Source organism: Daphnia pulex, chromosome 8 (genome assembly GCF_021134715.1).
Source record: "Daphnia pulex isolate KAP4 chromosome 8, ASM2113471v1".
Classification (NCBI taxonomy): Eukaryota; Metazoa; Arthropoda; class Branchiopoda; order Diplostraca; family Daphniidae; genus Daphnia; species Daphnia pulex.
Window position 1 is genome coordinate 11,226,796 of NC_060024.1, and position 15,815 is coordinate 11,242,610.

Sequence of the window (15,815 nt, forward strand, 5' to 3'; positions counted from 1 at the left end):
GATTATGAATGACGTGGTGGTGGGTTTAGTAAGATGTGGAGGAAAACAAAAAAGCAAAAACAAAAAAGGAAAAAGAAAATTAATACTTTACACGAAAAAGAAAAAACGAATATCAATGTCAAAAATCAACGATGGAGGATTTTACACCATCAATCAAATCAGCAGGTGTATACATCATCAAAGAGAGAGAGAGGCAGCTGGGGGGATTTAAATTGATCACGTCACTTGCAAACGCTGGAAGTTGTTGACCATATCCAGCACTTTGGATTGCCTGGTGGGTGGAATTGCAGTCGCCGCCTTCACCTCCTGGAAAAGAAAATCGAAACGAATAATTAGACACAAAAATTCCACATGACATTTTGATGATGGATTATAATACTTCATCGATGGTTTTAGCAGCGAATTTGTGAGCGGATAGGAACCGGTCGGATGGACGTGGTTTGGTCTGATGTTTCTTCCACACGACTTCGGCATCGGTCGTGACGGAAGTGGATTCAATAATGCGATTAGTGTCGCTGACACTACTACTTTCTTCAAAGACTGACGGGTCGGCCTGAGACGGGCTAGTAGGACTGGAGCTCTTGGAACTCTTGTCCGATGGATCACTAGCGCTCTTGTCATCGGCCGGAAGGCGGATGATGAGCGGGACAAACGGACGGACGCTAGGAACCGGGTTATCATTGGGCAAAGTGGATTCATGAGCTCCTGGGCGGAAGAAAGGTGGCACTTTGCCGGATGATTTCAGGAATCGATCAGCAGGCGGTGGGGGGTCGATTGAAGGCGGCGGCTGTCCCATCGTCGTCCGGATGGCTACTGGAGGTTTGGGAACTTTCTTCGGCGGAATCTTTTCCTTGGAGAGATCCATTTTTTCGACTGACTGGGCAATAACTTCTGCAGGTCCAGTTGTAATATCTTCCTTCGTGACGCAATCTGCTGCTGCTGATGGTGACGTCCGACTACTGACCGGTATCGATCCTCCGGCGCTCAACATTTCATTCCTGGCTTCAGCATTGGCTTCCGTCGTGTTCGCCATCGCATCCGTCAAATCCTTGCTGTCTCTGACTTTTACCGATCGTCTGGCGAAAACTTTCAACAGCTCAGAAGTTTCCTCCTTGGCCTGTGTCTTTGGGCGTAATTTGACTGGCTCCGCTGGAGGAATTTCAACTTCTTCCGGTTTGACGGACGGAGGAGGATCCGGTTCCGCGTGCTGACTTCTAACGAGCGCCACTTTATTCTGTCGATCCTTCTCCTCCTTGCTCTGCCAGGGGCGGGCAGAGAGTTTGGCCATCAGCTGCTGCGGAGGGAGAGACGCCGGAGTTCCTTCGCCATCCGCCCCGCCCATCCGCACCGACATGATGAAAGGTCTCGACGGCTGATGTTGGAACGTGTCCGAAAGTTTCCTCATCGCTGGAGCTTCCGGAGCGATGGTCAATGGAGTTGTCTCGTTGCTCGGGTTACTTATGCTGCGCTTGAATTTGACATCCGGCGGATTCTGGACCCGCACCGACATCGAGAACATTGCGGGGGGTTCAATAGGAGCCACCAACTGACGACTCTCCCAAGACTTGTGTTTAGTCGCCGGTCGGATTGGCTCTTCCGGCGATGATGGCGGTTTGGAGCGGATTTCCGTCTCATAGACATTCGATCCGGCCGTGATATTGTTGTGGTGGGTGACTGAAGTCTTCCGGCTCGGTTGGACATTTTGTCCCGATTCCGGAATGATGTCTGGATGACTAGACGAAGAATCCACCAGAGTGTTGGCGACGACAATAGATTCCTCATTGCACAATAATTCCGGACCCAGTTGATCCTCCTGCTCGGCGGGTTTAGATTCCGTCCAATCGACAACCTGATGATGGATCGTCTCCTTGTGATCGTCGACAATGAGAATGTCATCCCTGACGTCCTTCTCTCCCGTCGATTGGGCCGAGAGGCTAATCAAGGAGCCGTTGGTTTCGGCCGTGTCATCCGCATCCGAGATGTTGAGACTGCTAGTCGAATTGGACAGGCTTCCGGACGACTCGCGCTGGCCGGCACTCCCGTCCGACAAGTGGAGTTGATCAGACGACTGGCTCATCCGTTTCGGATTGAAACTGTGGATCGTCTTCTTCAATCCTTCGTTGGAATATTTCAGGATCTCGAAGGAGCGCCGGAGATTTTCGCCGGCGATGGGAGACAACGGCGGAGGCACCTGGCAACCGGTGGGCGAGGCCTTCTTCAAGGTGAATTCCTGATTGATATTTACCGGAAGGCTCTTCATCGAGTTCTCCAAGTTAAGCGACAGTCCCGATCGTCGTTCCGGATCTTTGTCTTCCGGTCGGAAATGGTAGGAGCGAGTGGGCGAGATGGCCGGTTCCTTGTCCCATTCGTCGTCCGATATTTCCAGCCCGTTCCCGATCCGCGCCACCCGGCGCTGATAAGGCGACAGCCCGGCGATGTGGATGCGATGATGACGGGTCGGAGTGGGCGACATTTTCAGACATTCTTCCATCCGGCTGGCCTTGGGCGAAGCCATCGGCGCTCGCACTGCATGGAAATCCGTTTCTGCCCATTTCTCCACCAAGCGGCTCGTCTGCGGAGGAGCCGATCGACTCGGCGGAGGAGCGTAGGTGTACGTTGGCTGATGAGGGATCCGCCAATCGATCTCCATCTCTTCGTCGTCATCCTCTTCTTCGTGGCGGAAAGCGGATCGCGGAACGGGAACGGGTTCCGTCGCGACAGCCGGCGATGGCGTCCGGCTCTTTGGCGGAGGCGACGGTGGTGCTGCTGGTGGTGGCGTCTTCTTCCGAAGTCGTCTGCTACTCCTCCGCGATCCGAATATCCTGGACAGGAACGGCGGTGACGATTCCTCTTTGTTGGCACTGGCGTCGCTCCTCTTCCGCTTTTCCTCCTTGTCTCGTTTGATTTTGCGCAAATCTTTACGTTTGGCTTCGGGCACTTCCAGCAACTGCGGCTGCTGCTGCTGCCCTTTCGATCCACCCTGCGAGAGCCAATTATTTCATTAAAGGATGGAAAGATGGAAACAGCTGGCCAGGGGAAATGTGAAACAAGACGGTTGTACCTGATCAGCATTGGCTGGCCCTTCTTTGTCGGGGGTCTCTTTCTTCTGGAAGAGTTTACCCTCTTTGGTACGGCGCCAAAAGACGGCCACTTCGTGCTGGATCTTCTTCTCGACGCTAGACTTGCTCCGGGCAAGTTTGACCGACGAAGATCCAGCCGACGGCTTAGTACTAGCTGGGTGGCTGCTGCTGCTGCTGGGATCGGCACTGGATGGAACCGGGTAAATGGGAGCCTCTTTGATGGCAGAATCTTCCGTCCGTGACAGGGAGACGGAGCGCAATTTAGTGAAAGCTCCAGCGGAAACTGGCTCGGATCGCAAGAGTCGGCCAATGCGATTCTTGCGCTCCGGTACCGACGGTTGAACATGTTGAACTTGCTGGTCAATCTCCCCCGACGGATGGCTAGTCCATGCCAAATCGTCTTCCACCGGTCCTTCGGCCAACTTGAAAGCCCCCCCAAAAAATTGAAAAAAAAATTAAAAAATTGTTTGGAAAATTATTTTAAAAGTAAAAAGCGAATCCAACCTGAGGTAATTGACGAGGTCTAGCCGGAGCGTGATTCCTTTTAGGTCGGATGGCAATCTTGTGCCGGGCAGCGCTGTGATTCAACGGAGCTGCCATGCCCAGTAATCCGTCATCGGCGGCATCCAGACGACCTATGAGGATGACAAGAGAGAGGGATCAGAAAAAATGTCCTTCTCAAATATTTCACTTTCAAGGTTACGATCACATTCTTTTCTAATAAAAAAATAAGAGATATTTTAGTCATCCGAGCGGATCGATTTTTCTCCACTCTAGTGTAACATTTTCTTTCCTGGAAAAAAATAAAAATCGACTCGACTAGCTACACTAGGGCTATATGCCGACATGTTTTCTTTCCATCGCGATCCAGCACTTTTTTTGGGCCGGATCGCTCCAGTAAGCATTGAAATGGGATTGCTTTGCAACTGCCTCCACTCGGTTGGAACCGTTTCAACAATAGTTTATTATACTTGCACTAGAGAAAAGAAAAATAAAACTAAATTTGCGTGTTTATATTCTTATTTCCTTTCTAAAAATATAAGAAGAACAAATCTTGAACCAATTTTTCTTTCTCTTTTTGGGAAGGAAAAATTGGGCGTTGCTCTCAGTTATAATGCCCTGTGGTGCCCGTTTTCAAGTATTTTTTCCGTGAAATGTGTTGACAAGCTTCACCTGCCACGTATATATCTCATGTAAAGAGATATGCTAAATAGACTTTTGGGAGAATGGATCGCGAGACAATTGGCCCGGAGCATATACACACATCTGGCCAGCTGCCGGAATGGCACGGACACACACACATACATGTATCTAATATACTCTGAGCTATTACAGTTATTTCTTTCTTTCAGCGGTAAAATAGCCTAGAGTCTCTACGAGCAGAACCGTAGGGAAACCGGAGCAACAGTCTCATCGCGTCCAGCGAGCATCCAGCAGAATTGGACACGCAACGATTCTTGGAATTTTTCCTATTCTTTCTTGAAAATAAACTAAAATGTACATTTCTTCACTTTCGATTAGAATAAAAAACAAAAACAAAAAAAACAACAGAAAAACATTCGAGTGTGAAAAAACAAAAAAGGAAGCGAATCGAATTCCGTGTGAACAAAATTTTTATAAAGAAAATAAAAATTTTTATTTTTAAGAATCTATTTTTTTTTTTCTTCCCTTCGGCTTCGCTCTGTTGATCAAGTCTATCGAGTTATATACGGTGCGGCGGCGGATGCGGACCATCCGCAACTATACTACACCAACTTGTACTACACAAACCATAGCAATCCACACGAGCAAAGGACCCGTACGATCAGAAAGGGTCATTGCTACCTATTTATACATTCCGATTCGACAAAGAAACGACTATTTTTTTAAAGTTTCGACCATCTGTCTGCCACTGGGCTCACCGAAAATACCAAAAAAACTCGACTGTGTGAGTGTGTTTATACCATCGCTCTCTGTGGCAGTGTTGTTGTTGTTGTTGCTACCGCCGGCCTTCTGGAGAACTTTGCCCGACTGTTGTTGAGGCTGAGGCTGAGCTTGTGGCTGTTGATTGCGCAGACTGACAAACGGCGCCTGTTGAAACCAAACAAACAAGAAAATGAAACGAAAAACATTTTTACATTTGTTGAAACCATAGTCGCTTCTTCTTCATTATTTCTTTTTGGTCTCAATTCACTTGAAAAAAAAGACAAAAGGAGAAAAAGGGAAAACTCTTTTCTCTTTCCTGTTTGTTAACTAATTAGTGCAGCTCGTTTTTTCGAAAAGAAAAACGGGTCGCCGAGGAGAAATTACGATCGAAATCGGGCGATGCCATAAAAACAAATAAAAACTAGAAAGTCTTCAAAGAACTTCTTTTTGATAAAGATAGAAATTAAACTGACGATTTCTTTTCTTCTTCTTCTTTTCACAAGTTGCGACAATCGGTAACAGTAAAAACGTTTTAATCATGTTAAGGTACCTCGTCCAGCTCGCAGCTGTTGATGCTCAGCAGAGACGGGTCACTTCCTCCACCGCTGTGCCCGGCGTTGTTGTTGTTGTGTATCTAAAATAAAACATGTCGAAAAATTGAAAAAGAGCGCTCGTGTTTTTAAATTAGAGACGAGAGATTAAGAGCACAAAACGTCGAGTGCGCAATCATGATTGTCTAATTAAAGCAACGCCCAATTTTTCCCCAACTGTTGCCAACGGTTATGATAATTCACCTTGTTAACTAGTCGCATTTTCCCCCCGCGCGCAACTCGAATCGATTATAAGTGACTCCAGACAAAATGGCACACACACAAACACAAGACACACACACACGATTGCCTAATTACACCGGAGGCTCAACAACATGATTTAGCATCTTTATTTTTCCCGAAACAAGAAGAAAAGAACACGACAAGTCCGACGAAAAGCTTCGGGCCGACTGTTGAATTCTCAGTCGACTTGAACTTGAAAAAACAAAAAAGAAATAATAATAAAAAAAGAGCTGTACACAGTAAAAAAAGAGAGAGAGAGCCCGCAAAGTTCTAGCTCCCAACTGTTGAGCTCTACTGAAGCGTCACATGGTGGAAGAGCAGTAACGAGTTCCTTCACTTCCATCCATTTTTTAGCTTCTACTTTTTTCCCCCCTTTAAGCCGTTTGCTGATGGCCGCGACTCCCGCCCAAACCATCGCCCGTTAGATTTCTTAGCCTCATCACACGCTGCCCACCTGGTGTCCGCACACACATCCTTCTCTCCTAGCTATCGGCACATGTGTTGGCTACATTGGCGAGAGACCATTGTGTAACGCACCGCGGCCTGGCCGACATCAAAACGGACTTTTCTTCTTCTTCTTCTTCTTTCCTCTATAGGACGAAATATGTGTACTTTAATGATGTTGACGATTTTTTCTCGGCCGTTTCAGACTCTAGTCGACCGTTTTGTGGACATGTCCATTACAGTAATTCTTTTTTTTAATGACGCTCCATCGAGTTTCTACACCCAAAAGTCTGTTGACTCTTCTTCTTCCTTGGTTCTGAAATAACCCGAAAAATCCTAATCTCCGGGATGACATCGGATCCAGACTCTTTTAATTTTAATTTCTGAGATAACAGTCACGGCCTTTTCCTCCATGGGAATTTGTTAAACAAAATTTAGAAATTTTTAATCTAGTTTTCTTTTCGGAAGAGATATTCTGAATGAGTTTTTTTTTAAACTAAAAAACACCAAGTTTTGGGGAATGTTTTCTAGTAAATGAGCCTGTCAGTCTTTTTTGGAATAACAGAAAGAAAGATAACGGATGGATGGATATTTTTTAATTAATGAGAAAAATCTCTTCTTGCATTTCCAAAAGGGAAAGTGTCGACAGAGCCATCTATCACTAGAGCGAGGGACTTTTGACACATACCGAATAGTCCACAAGGACCTGGGCCGTCGTCGGCGTCGCATTGACGGGCGAACGAGGTAGACCTTCATCATCTTCGGCCGAGCGATGTCTTCCACCAATAGCTGCTCTCAACTCGCTCTATAATGAATTTGATTATTTCAACGTCCAAAACACGAATTTTTAAAAAATAATTGATTATACCATGTACTGAAATGAGGCGGATGAGGGAAGACTTTCGGCGGCCGGTTGGTTCCGGTGATGAGTGAAATAGGCATCGGATTCCGGCGAGATGTCCAACCCGAAAACCGAGTCGTGTGAAACGCTCAAACCGGCGCCCAGGGATCCTGCGGCGGCCACCGTAGCCGCCCTGTTGTTGATCGTGCAACTGCGTTGCCAAATCAAAAAATAAGAAATAAGAGAATCCACATCAATCACTGTCGTCGTCGAGCAACCTTGTCATCCATCATGAACCGCCTCCTCTATCTATATCCCGTAGCTTCTCTCATTTCTCTTCAAACTAGTCCCGTACGTGTTCATCATCATCATCCCGAACTGAGAGACTATCCAATAATCATTCCGCAACAACTTTCTTTCACTTTTTTCTTTCTTTCTGGTTTTGCTACACTTTGATTAAGGAGCTGCCTGCTGCTGCCTTGCCAAGTGGCTGCAATTCCTCTCAAGCCAATGAGAAAATATTATTATTATTTCTTTTATCTCATTTGGACCGTTTTTATGGCCGCGGTTGAAATCAACTAGAGTCCCCCCCCCCCGTCGCTATGAAATTATACTTCCGGCTCGTTATCACCACACAAATAAAAGAAAAAACAAAGAAAAAAACAAAATATTAAAAAAGAAAAAAAAAAAAGTTTCCACAATTTTCTGTAATAATTTTTAATACTTTTTTATTACTATTTTCTCGTTATTAATTCCGTACCTTGCGGGAATGGGTTGCGGTTCGGTTGTTAGTAACTCGCTGGTCGAGCGACTGCGCGACGAGCCGCCGGCCAGGCCGAAAACGCCACTGAGTCTGGAAGTGGAAGAACTTTGACCTCTGGGCGGAGGCGACGGCGCCGGAAGATTTTGATGATGATGGTGGTGTTCGCTGGCTGTCAAATTCTTGCGCTGGAACATGCGCCGAATGTTCTCCCACGGCTTGAAACGTTTTCGTTTCATTTCTGTGTTTAACAAAAATACAAGAATTTTTATTTCAAATTCAAATTTGATTTAATAAAACAATTCATTTGTTAGACATTCGGAAAATGTGCTGATGCGCACCGAACGGCACCGATTCGTTCAGTTGCATTTCGGTGCCGTTGTTTATTTTTCGTTGGCCATTTGTTGTTTTGTTCACCAACTCCGCTAGATGGCCCTTCACCTTGATTGACGCCGTTACTTATTTCAAATCATTCAAAGCCCATCGCTAATTAACAAACGAACAATAGCCAAAATATTTTTCCAACGAGAAAGTTACGGGACCAGTTTTCTTCCCATCGTGATGCCCCTAAAAGAAAAACGCATTTAACGACGAACGTGCCGCAATGACGTAATCATCAGTCGTGGACGAAAGAGGAAACGAGATAAAAAGAAAACAACAAATTCGTCTTTTATTTCCCAAACGAATATTTTTTTGATATTTTGTTATCATGCGAGAGAGTGAGAGAGAGACGGAAATCCAGCGTCAAATTGTCGACGGTGCGTCATCATCATCATCATCATCATCCACGGGCGCCATTTTGCGGGTTTCAAAAAAAAAGGGATGGGGGGTTGCGCAGTTTCGGCACGAAGGACACAACAACAACAACAACCCAACAGCAATTGAGTCAGTCAGAGTTCGGCAGAGTTTTTTCTTGGGATAAGAAGATTGTCGGGCCGTTCGAGTGGAAGAACGTGAGCTCGTTAACGCTAAAGGAATATTACAAGCAAAGGGTCTCCTATACATAAGGCGCGGGTATTATTATGACGACGAAAAATTCCCCAACGTGAATACACTACCGGGATATTTTTCGTGAAAGAAAAGAGAGAGAACCCAAAACTATGAGTAATTCTCAAATAGGATTTGGGCGAAGAAAAGAAAATAAGAAATATCTATTGCGTCGGACAGAAGAAACCTAACCTTTCCCCCCCCCCCTTAGTAGTACTGTAAGGTTTCAAAGTTCAAAAAGTTTTGTAATGGAATTTTGAGAAAAAAGGGGTTATCTTTTTAAAAATAATAAAAAAATGTGTATACCTGGCGCGATCGTGACACCCTTGCCCGCCATGGCTGGGGGTTTTTTAGTTGTTGCAAAGGAAATTCCGGCGACACAATGAAATGGAAAAATCAAAAGTCCACACACAAAAAGACAAAAAAACTAACAGATAAAAGAGTGGAGAGGAACCGGTTTGGTTATTATAGTTATACGTATGTATGTTCTCGGTCGGCCTTTCGAGAAAAGACTGTTTCTATCCACCCGTTTTGTGAACCAAAGTTTCCAGTCGATCAGCTTATGTGTGTCTTGCAACCGTGAGCAGACGGACTGTACTGTTACGGGTTTTTTTTTGCTTTTTTTTTTCGGGAGAGAGAGACACATTGTTTAATCTATAACATCATATCGCATACGCTCCGTCAGCTGCAAGTCCGTTTTTTTATTTCTTTTCCAGGGTCCTATTGGGCAACAACTGCGCTATCTTTAACTGGGCTTGTCACTCACAAGTAACTCTTATCGCGCGCGGGACTACTACACACGCTCGTGAACTATTTATCTTTATAAACTTTAAGTCGATTAGATTTTTAACTGCCATTGATTGACCGTCATTCTTTTGACCGCTAAACAGTTTGAGGGGGCGAATCATTTATTTGCATAACTTGCTCTCACGACTTATGCAAATTTTGGCTTTTTTCTTCGGGATGAATAATATTTATTTATATTCACTCACCTCTGGGCTGTTGTCGATGAATCTCCATCCTTGGCTCTCGCTGCTGGGTCCTCCCTGGACACTGGGAATATAATGTAACTCGATTCTTTTGCGTGAGCTCCTTTCTATTGGTTCGGACGAAATTGTTTGTTGTTGTTGTTGTTGCTGATGGCATCAACTGCGCAACATTGTTGTTGCCAGGTCCACGCCTTTTTTCTATCCTGAAATAAAAACAAATGGAATACTTTTTTTTTTCAAATTGTTGTTGTGTGATTAATGATGATTTTCTTGTTTCTTTTTGTTATTTCGTGATACGAGATCAAAGAGGAGCCTACAGATAAGGACTGACACGCGGAGGATGTAACAAAAGGGGAGCGCCTATACCCGCCCGTGTGTGTGTGGTACATAACTACATCCTATAAAGGTCGATGGACTGTGCAATGCAACTGGCTAATAATAGCCGCCAGCTGATTGGTTATACCCCCCTCTGTCTGTGCTCACCCAAATGCCTCGTATGTGTCCATACACACGAATCCAACAGATGGTCTCATCCCCTGCCACAAGCTTCACAAGATACTGCCAAATAAAAATTCCCGGTTGATTATTTGATTTTTCTACTACCCCCCATCTCGATAGTTCGACAATCTCAAGTTGTCACGGACCCCAGAGGAGAGACCCAACTGTTCTTCTCCGGGTCTGGACAACGTCAAATTTTGGTTAACTTTAATAGAAATAAAAAACAACGCAACAAACGGTGGTAAATTCTAAACATTTTTCGGACTACGCTCACAAAGAGGTAATCGACATTTCTCCAAAGAAGAAAAAAAAAAGTGTTGAAAAACCCGCTGGCATATTGAAAAAATTGTAATTTTCTTCTCTCTCTGTGAGTGTGAGTGTAGGTTGGATGTTCCAGACGAGCAGACTCACGCTAGCTTCCACTTTACCACGGTTGCGTGAAAAAAACAAAAGAAGTAGAAGTTGCTGACTGTTGTTGGAAGGTTTCGACCTTGGCTGTGTGTGTTGGGTAACATCCTCTTCTTGTATTATTATTTTTTTTCTCGGTTAAAAATCACGCCGACCAGGCAGAACAACTCTTCTTGCCCGTCGGACGTTTGGCCGTTTTTCATATTTTTCTTCTTTTGACTTCTGTTTATTATTCTCACACACACACAATCACCCTGTCTCTTTCTGCTCCTAACTCTTCTGCTCTGGCTTGCGGTCAGATATTATTCAACCACGCGCTGTGCGGCCGTGATTGCACACACGCAGAGGAAAAAAAAAACGACACCACCGTCGAGAACGAAAGCCCTAAAGCCCCAAATAAGACTTTGTGTGTGTACGAAAGAAGAAGAAGAAGAATCTTTTCGCTCTTTGGCTGATGCTGCTGTTGTCCATCTGTCAAGTTCAACCGACAATTTTTCCTATCGGGTAGAAATATCTTTTTTATTTTTATTATTTTGGAAAAGGAGTCGACGATGCAAAGGGAAATTCGATGACCTTTTTTCTCTTTTTATTGCAGTTGTTTGTGCAGCTGCGGGACCCAGCCAGGCACGCATCGCGCCATTTTCAAAAAGGAGAGAAACACACGCAATCAAATAGGACCTTCACCTGTCGATGGGTCAAAACGATTTTCCCTACCTCATCGCCCTTTTTTTTCTTTTTTTGACAAGTTTATCATGGAAAAGTGGAGGAAAAAGGAGATCTGGAAGAAAAGAAAAAAACATTTCCGGAATCTTTTTTTTCCATCACGAGAAACACGTTTTTACCATCAGTTCACTTTCACGTCAAGACGAAAAAATCAGGAGAAAAATACACAAAAATTAGTCACGGCATTCTTTCAGATCCTATTTTTAGTGACTTCATTGTAACCATATGTGTTTTTCTCTCTCTCTCTGTCTCTCCCCCCCCCCCTTCAGATAACAACTAAAAAAAAATTATTTTTCAAAAGAGGAAAAACAAGTTTAAAAGCATCCGCCGGAATGTGTCTCTCTCCCTCCCCCCCCCCCCCCGGGAGGAAACAGTTGCACACAGCTATCCTATATATATGCACGCGAGATTCTTCAGTAGGATACCCAAAAAGTCTGAGGGAGAGACTGGAAAAAATTCTATTTGCGGCAGTTTTTAAAAAGAAAAAAGTTAAATTTGAATCTGGCGCCATTGTCATCTTGATCGGAAATCCAATTCCTCCTTCTCGGGTTCTTAGTTGAATTCGACGTCGGTCACGATCGAGCCCGTCTATTTTTCTTAGCCAATCGTGTCTGATGGGTTAGCGAACCGCACAACTACAACAGCAACAACAACACAAAAGATTAGTTGTTTTTCTTGTCCTCTCTTCCCAATAAAGCAGAACCGCGTGAAACCCCAAACCGAGAAGGAGAGACCCCCTCGTTCATTCACCATCCCATCGGGTATAGATACTTGTGCCTATAAAAGGATTTTGCAGTCCATCCTTATTTTCAAGAAGAAATGCTCACGCTATATGCAAAGGGGATAAAATGGATGGTTCTCCGAACGTGAAATATAATCACCGGCACACAGGAGACCACACACACACACACCTTATACTTTCTTTTATTTGTCCGTCCCAATGTTTGAATATACTCGTTTAAACAGCCGCATTCTTGGACACATTTGTTTGACTGTTTTTTCGACCACGGAAGTGGATAGTTGAAATAAATAGAAAAATGAATTACAATAATTACGTAAGCGGAGAAAACCTACAGGGGCTAGTAGAGCGGACTGATAGGGGCTCACACACAAAGGCGATGGTGTGAATCACTTTACAACAAAAAATTCGTTCAGACTGAACGACACGGGGTGGGGAGAGATAGTCCCGACCAAAAAACAGCCCACACAATTTTTGAAAAGCTTAAAGTGCAGAGAGAGCCCGTTAGCCCTGGCTGCTGCTGTTGTATTAATAACGGAGTTCCCTTAAACTATTCGAACAAGAAAATGGACGACGCTTAAGGGGGGGGTATACCAAGTCTCATCGGAGAGCAGATGCGCTTTATTTTCATCCCGGCCATGTTTTTTTCTTTTTTGTTGTTTCGCTGCCCCCCGACACTGATCACGCCAGTGAGAAATATTGGACGGTCAAATACGGGATCTTGCGGCTATACGCACAGATAGTCCACATAGAAGAGCCGCGCTCTCCTGTATATATCTCTGTTCGGGGCGGTGTCTTGCTCGGCAAAACTTGTTTGTAAGACGGGCGTGAGAAGGGAAATCAATCAACCTCAATTCACTAGTGTACCTTGATTCCATCAACAGCTAAACAAGGTAGTAGTAGAGAAGGTTCACCCGAAATGCACAAAAGAAAACCAAGCGACGAATATTTTTTCAAACAACCGGAGAGAAAGTGGATCGACGATTTCCAGCAAGAAATTTAGATTTAAAAAAACAACTTTTTGACAATGTTCCGGTTAAAATTTTAACGCAAAAAAAAAAAAGTTAACCGTGGGCGTTTAGCTCCTTTCTAAAAAAATTTCAAAAAATAATTCTAAACGAACGATGAAGGAGAGAAAATGTTTTTTGGTGTGGTTCTCCTCTCTGACTAATCATTTCAGCTTCTCTTATTATTCTCTTTTTTCCCGACCGAAAGGAATTTTCGGTGGGCGTCGACAGCTCGTGTTGCCTTTGTGCGATCCGAGCGATAAAAATTCTCTCCGCTGACACTGAGAGAGAGAGATACGCATCATCGACATCACCTTCAAAAATCGGAAATAAATGAACGTCGAGGTCGTCCGAGACACAAAAAGAAACGAAATGGAATTTGACTGCACGATGATGACGTGTGTGCGTACCAAAATGGTGATGACAAATCGACTCACCTTGGAAGAAGAAAATGATGATGAGGCTGAAACACACACACACAGTTTAGGTGTGTGCTGTTGTTGTCACTGGCTCAGAATGTTTTGTGTTTTGCCATTCACGTTGGCTCGACCAGAGGTTTCACGTCGTGGAAAAAGCCGTAGAGCTGCGACACACACCGTGTGTGTGGGGGTTGTTGCAACGTTTCAACTTTATACAATTGATTCACTTCTGCATGTATGCACACTCACACACAGATACTGTGTGTGTGTATCAGACACACACTGGGCACACACACACACACAGAGCACTCGGCGGTCCCGGGGTTTTTGAATAATAGACTGACCCCCGTTCTACACAACGTTCAAACTGAAAAGCGAAAAAGAAATACTGAGCGCTGCACGCGGTAAACGCGCTGCAGACGAGACGATCGTCGACTCCCGCCCGTTGTGGTGCTGCAGTCTCCATTTGTATGGAGGATTATGTGGGCACACAAAAAGCTCTCCCGCACACCACCACCACCCACTTCCACCGTGGGGCTGTGCATCTCTTTCTCTCTCACTACATAACACGAATGGAAAAAAGAAACCCTGGGGGGTTGGGTTGGCTTTGCCACCACGGGCTAAGCCCCCTTTTCGTGTGAAGTCACGTTACCGTATTGAAAAACACGAGAGGTGGAACGATGGGGAGAGAAACTCTTGTTGCTCTTTTGTTGATGATTTCATTTTTATTCGAGGCTTTTGTCGTCTGTAGTCGCCAGCACGCAACTGCCACCTAGTTGTCAGATTTAGCAACCAAGCGAAACGTGCATTTTTGATTAAAATTAAATAAATGCTTTAAAATTGATATTCAATCTAATAAGCGTGAAAAGTTAAAGAAACAAGTTGTATGGGAAATATTCCTAGTATTTATTTTCATTCATTTTTCTGAATTTCAAAATGGTTAACTTTTTTTTACATTTCTTTAAAACAAATCAGTACACTTGATTTTTAAATTGTATTTCAAAATATTTTTTATTCATATTTTCACGTTTATAATACTTGTTATAGATGATAAAAGATATTTTTATGATTAAGCAAATTTTATGAAGCGTCAACATCAATGTGAATATGGCAACGTTCACCCAGTTGTCTTCAATCCTCTCTCCATTTTTGTGGTCTCTTAGCACGGCAATCGTTGTAGAAAGCCTACACTATGACCGCCCCGGTAAGCATTTTTCAAATTTATTCGTACATCCACTCATTTACTAAATTGAAATCTATTTAATTATATAGACGACAACCAGCACTGCTCCTAAGGAGCCAATTCAGTCTGTCCAGGTTTTCGGCCGAAAGGTAATTACAAGTTGTATTTTTTCTCGGCCGGCGTGATGCATTTTTCCCTACTGATGGCGGCCATATTGCCCGCCTCATGGTCCGGTTTGTCATAGCAAATGGATAGTAAATTTTGATTTTGTATGTTAATCTAGAAAACCGCCACCGCTGTTGCATACTGCAAGCGTGGACATGGGCTCATTAAAGTCAATGGAAGGCCGCTTTCCATCATCGAGCCTCGCCTGCTCCAGTACAAACTCTACGAACCCATCTTACTGTTGGGCAAGGTAAACTTCTTGTTTGATTGATACTTGAACCTACTTCTTTATGATGAGCATTTATCCCGAATACGATATTCAGTGAGATTAATTTTATGCCTGAAGAATATCTAAATCCATCTGCCTTACTAATGTTTCTTGAACCATTGGACTTAACTCGTTTGCTTATTGTCAACAGGACCGATTTGCTGGTGTCGACATTAGGATCAGAGTAAGTGGTGGTGGTCACGTTGCCCAAGTGTATGCCATCAGGCAAGCAATTGCCAAGTCCCTGGTTGCTTACTACCAGAAATGTAAGTTTCGATCAAGATATTAGTTTGAGTTTGCTAAGTGCCTAACTTTAACTGTATTGTTCCTCTGATTAGATGTGGACGAAGCCTCCAAACAGGAGATCAAGGACATCCTCATCAATTATGACCGCAGTCTGTTGGTATCTGACCCTCGTCGCTGCGAAGCCAAGAAGTTCGGTGGTCCAGGTGCCCGCGCCAGATACCAGAAATCTTACCGATAAACTTGTTCGCTGTTTCCCAGAGAGCTGGTCTGTTGTGTCTTGTTGTATGGAAAAGAATAATACGACAAGCCAAGATTTCACA

The 15,815-nt window shown here is 44.2% G+C and overlaps 2 protein-coding genes and 1 long non-coding RNA gene across 7 annotated transcripts; 2 read left to right on the forward strand and 1 right to left on the reverse strand.

The window, feature by feature from the left end:
- Positions 1–42: 42 nt before the first annotated feature.
- LOC124199794 (serine/arginine repetitive matrix protein 1-like) lies at positions 43–14,377 on the reverse strand. Of its 4 annotated transcripts, none has more exons than XM_046595745.1 (11): positions 13,652–14,377; positions 9,843–10,042; positions 7,864–8,104; positions 7,131–7,314; positions 6,951–7,067; positions 5,536–5,619; positions 5,024–5,150; positions 3,585–3,715; positions 3,062–3,502; positions 380–2,980; positions 43–306 (listed from the first exon to the last, which is right to left on the reverse strand). In XM_046595745.1, the coding sequence occupies exons 2-11, from the start codon at positions 9,994–9,996 to the stop codon at positions 217–219; spliced, it is 4,170 nt and encodes a 1,389-aa protein (XP_046451701.1). In that variant the 5' UTR covers positions 9,997–10,042; positions 13,652–14,377; the 3' UTR covers positions 43–216. The 4 variants fall into 4 exon arrangements, with proteins under 4 accessions (XP_046451701.1, XP_046451702.1, XP_046451700.1 ...); XM_046595746.1 differs by having other exon boundaries at positions 9,843–10,065; positions 13,652–14,321; XM_046595744.1 differs by lacking the exons at positions 9,843–10,042; positions 13,652–14,377 and adding an exon at positions 9,157–9,462.
- Positions 10,643–11,505, forward strand: LOC124199796. Of its 2 annotated transcripts, XR_006877004.1 has the most exons (3): positions 10,643–10,845; positions 11,045–11,249; positions 11,341–11,505. It is a non-coding gene; the product is annotated as an uncharacterized LOC124199796 (long non-coding RNA). The 2 variants fall into 2 exon arrangements; XR_006877003.1 differs by lacking the exon at positions 10,643–10,845 and having other exon boundaries at positions 10,964–11,249.
- A 324-nt stretch (positions 14,378–14,701) lies between the features above and the next one.
- LOC124199810 (40S ribosomal protein S16) lies at positions 14,702–15,813 on the forward strand. The gene is made up of 5 exons (XM_046595766.1): positions 14,702–14,837; positions 14,906–14,965; positions 15,100–15,231; positions 15,401–15,515; positions 15,588–15,813. Exons 1-5 carry the CDS (start codon positions 14,826–14,828, stop codon positions 15,731–15,733), a joined length of 465 nt encoding a protein of 154 aa, XP_046451722.1. The 5' UTR covers positions 14,702–14,825; the 3' UTR covers positions 15,734–15,813.
- Positions 15,814–15,815: the final 2 nt, after the last annotated feature.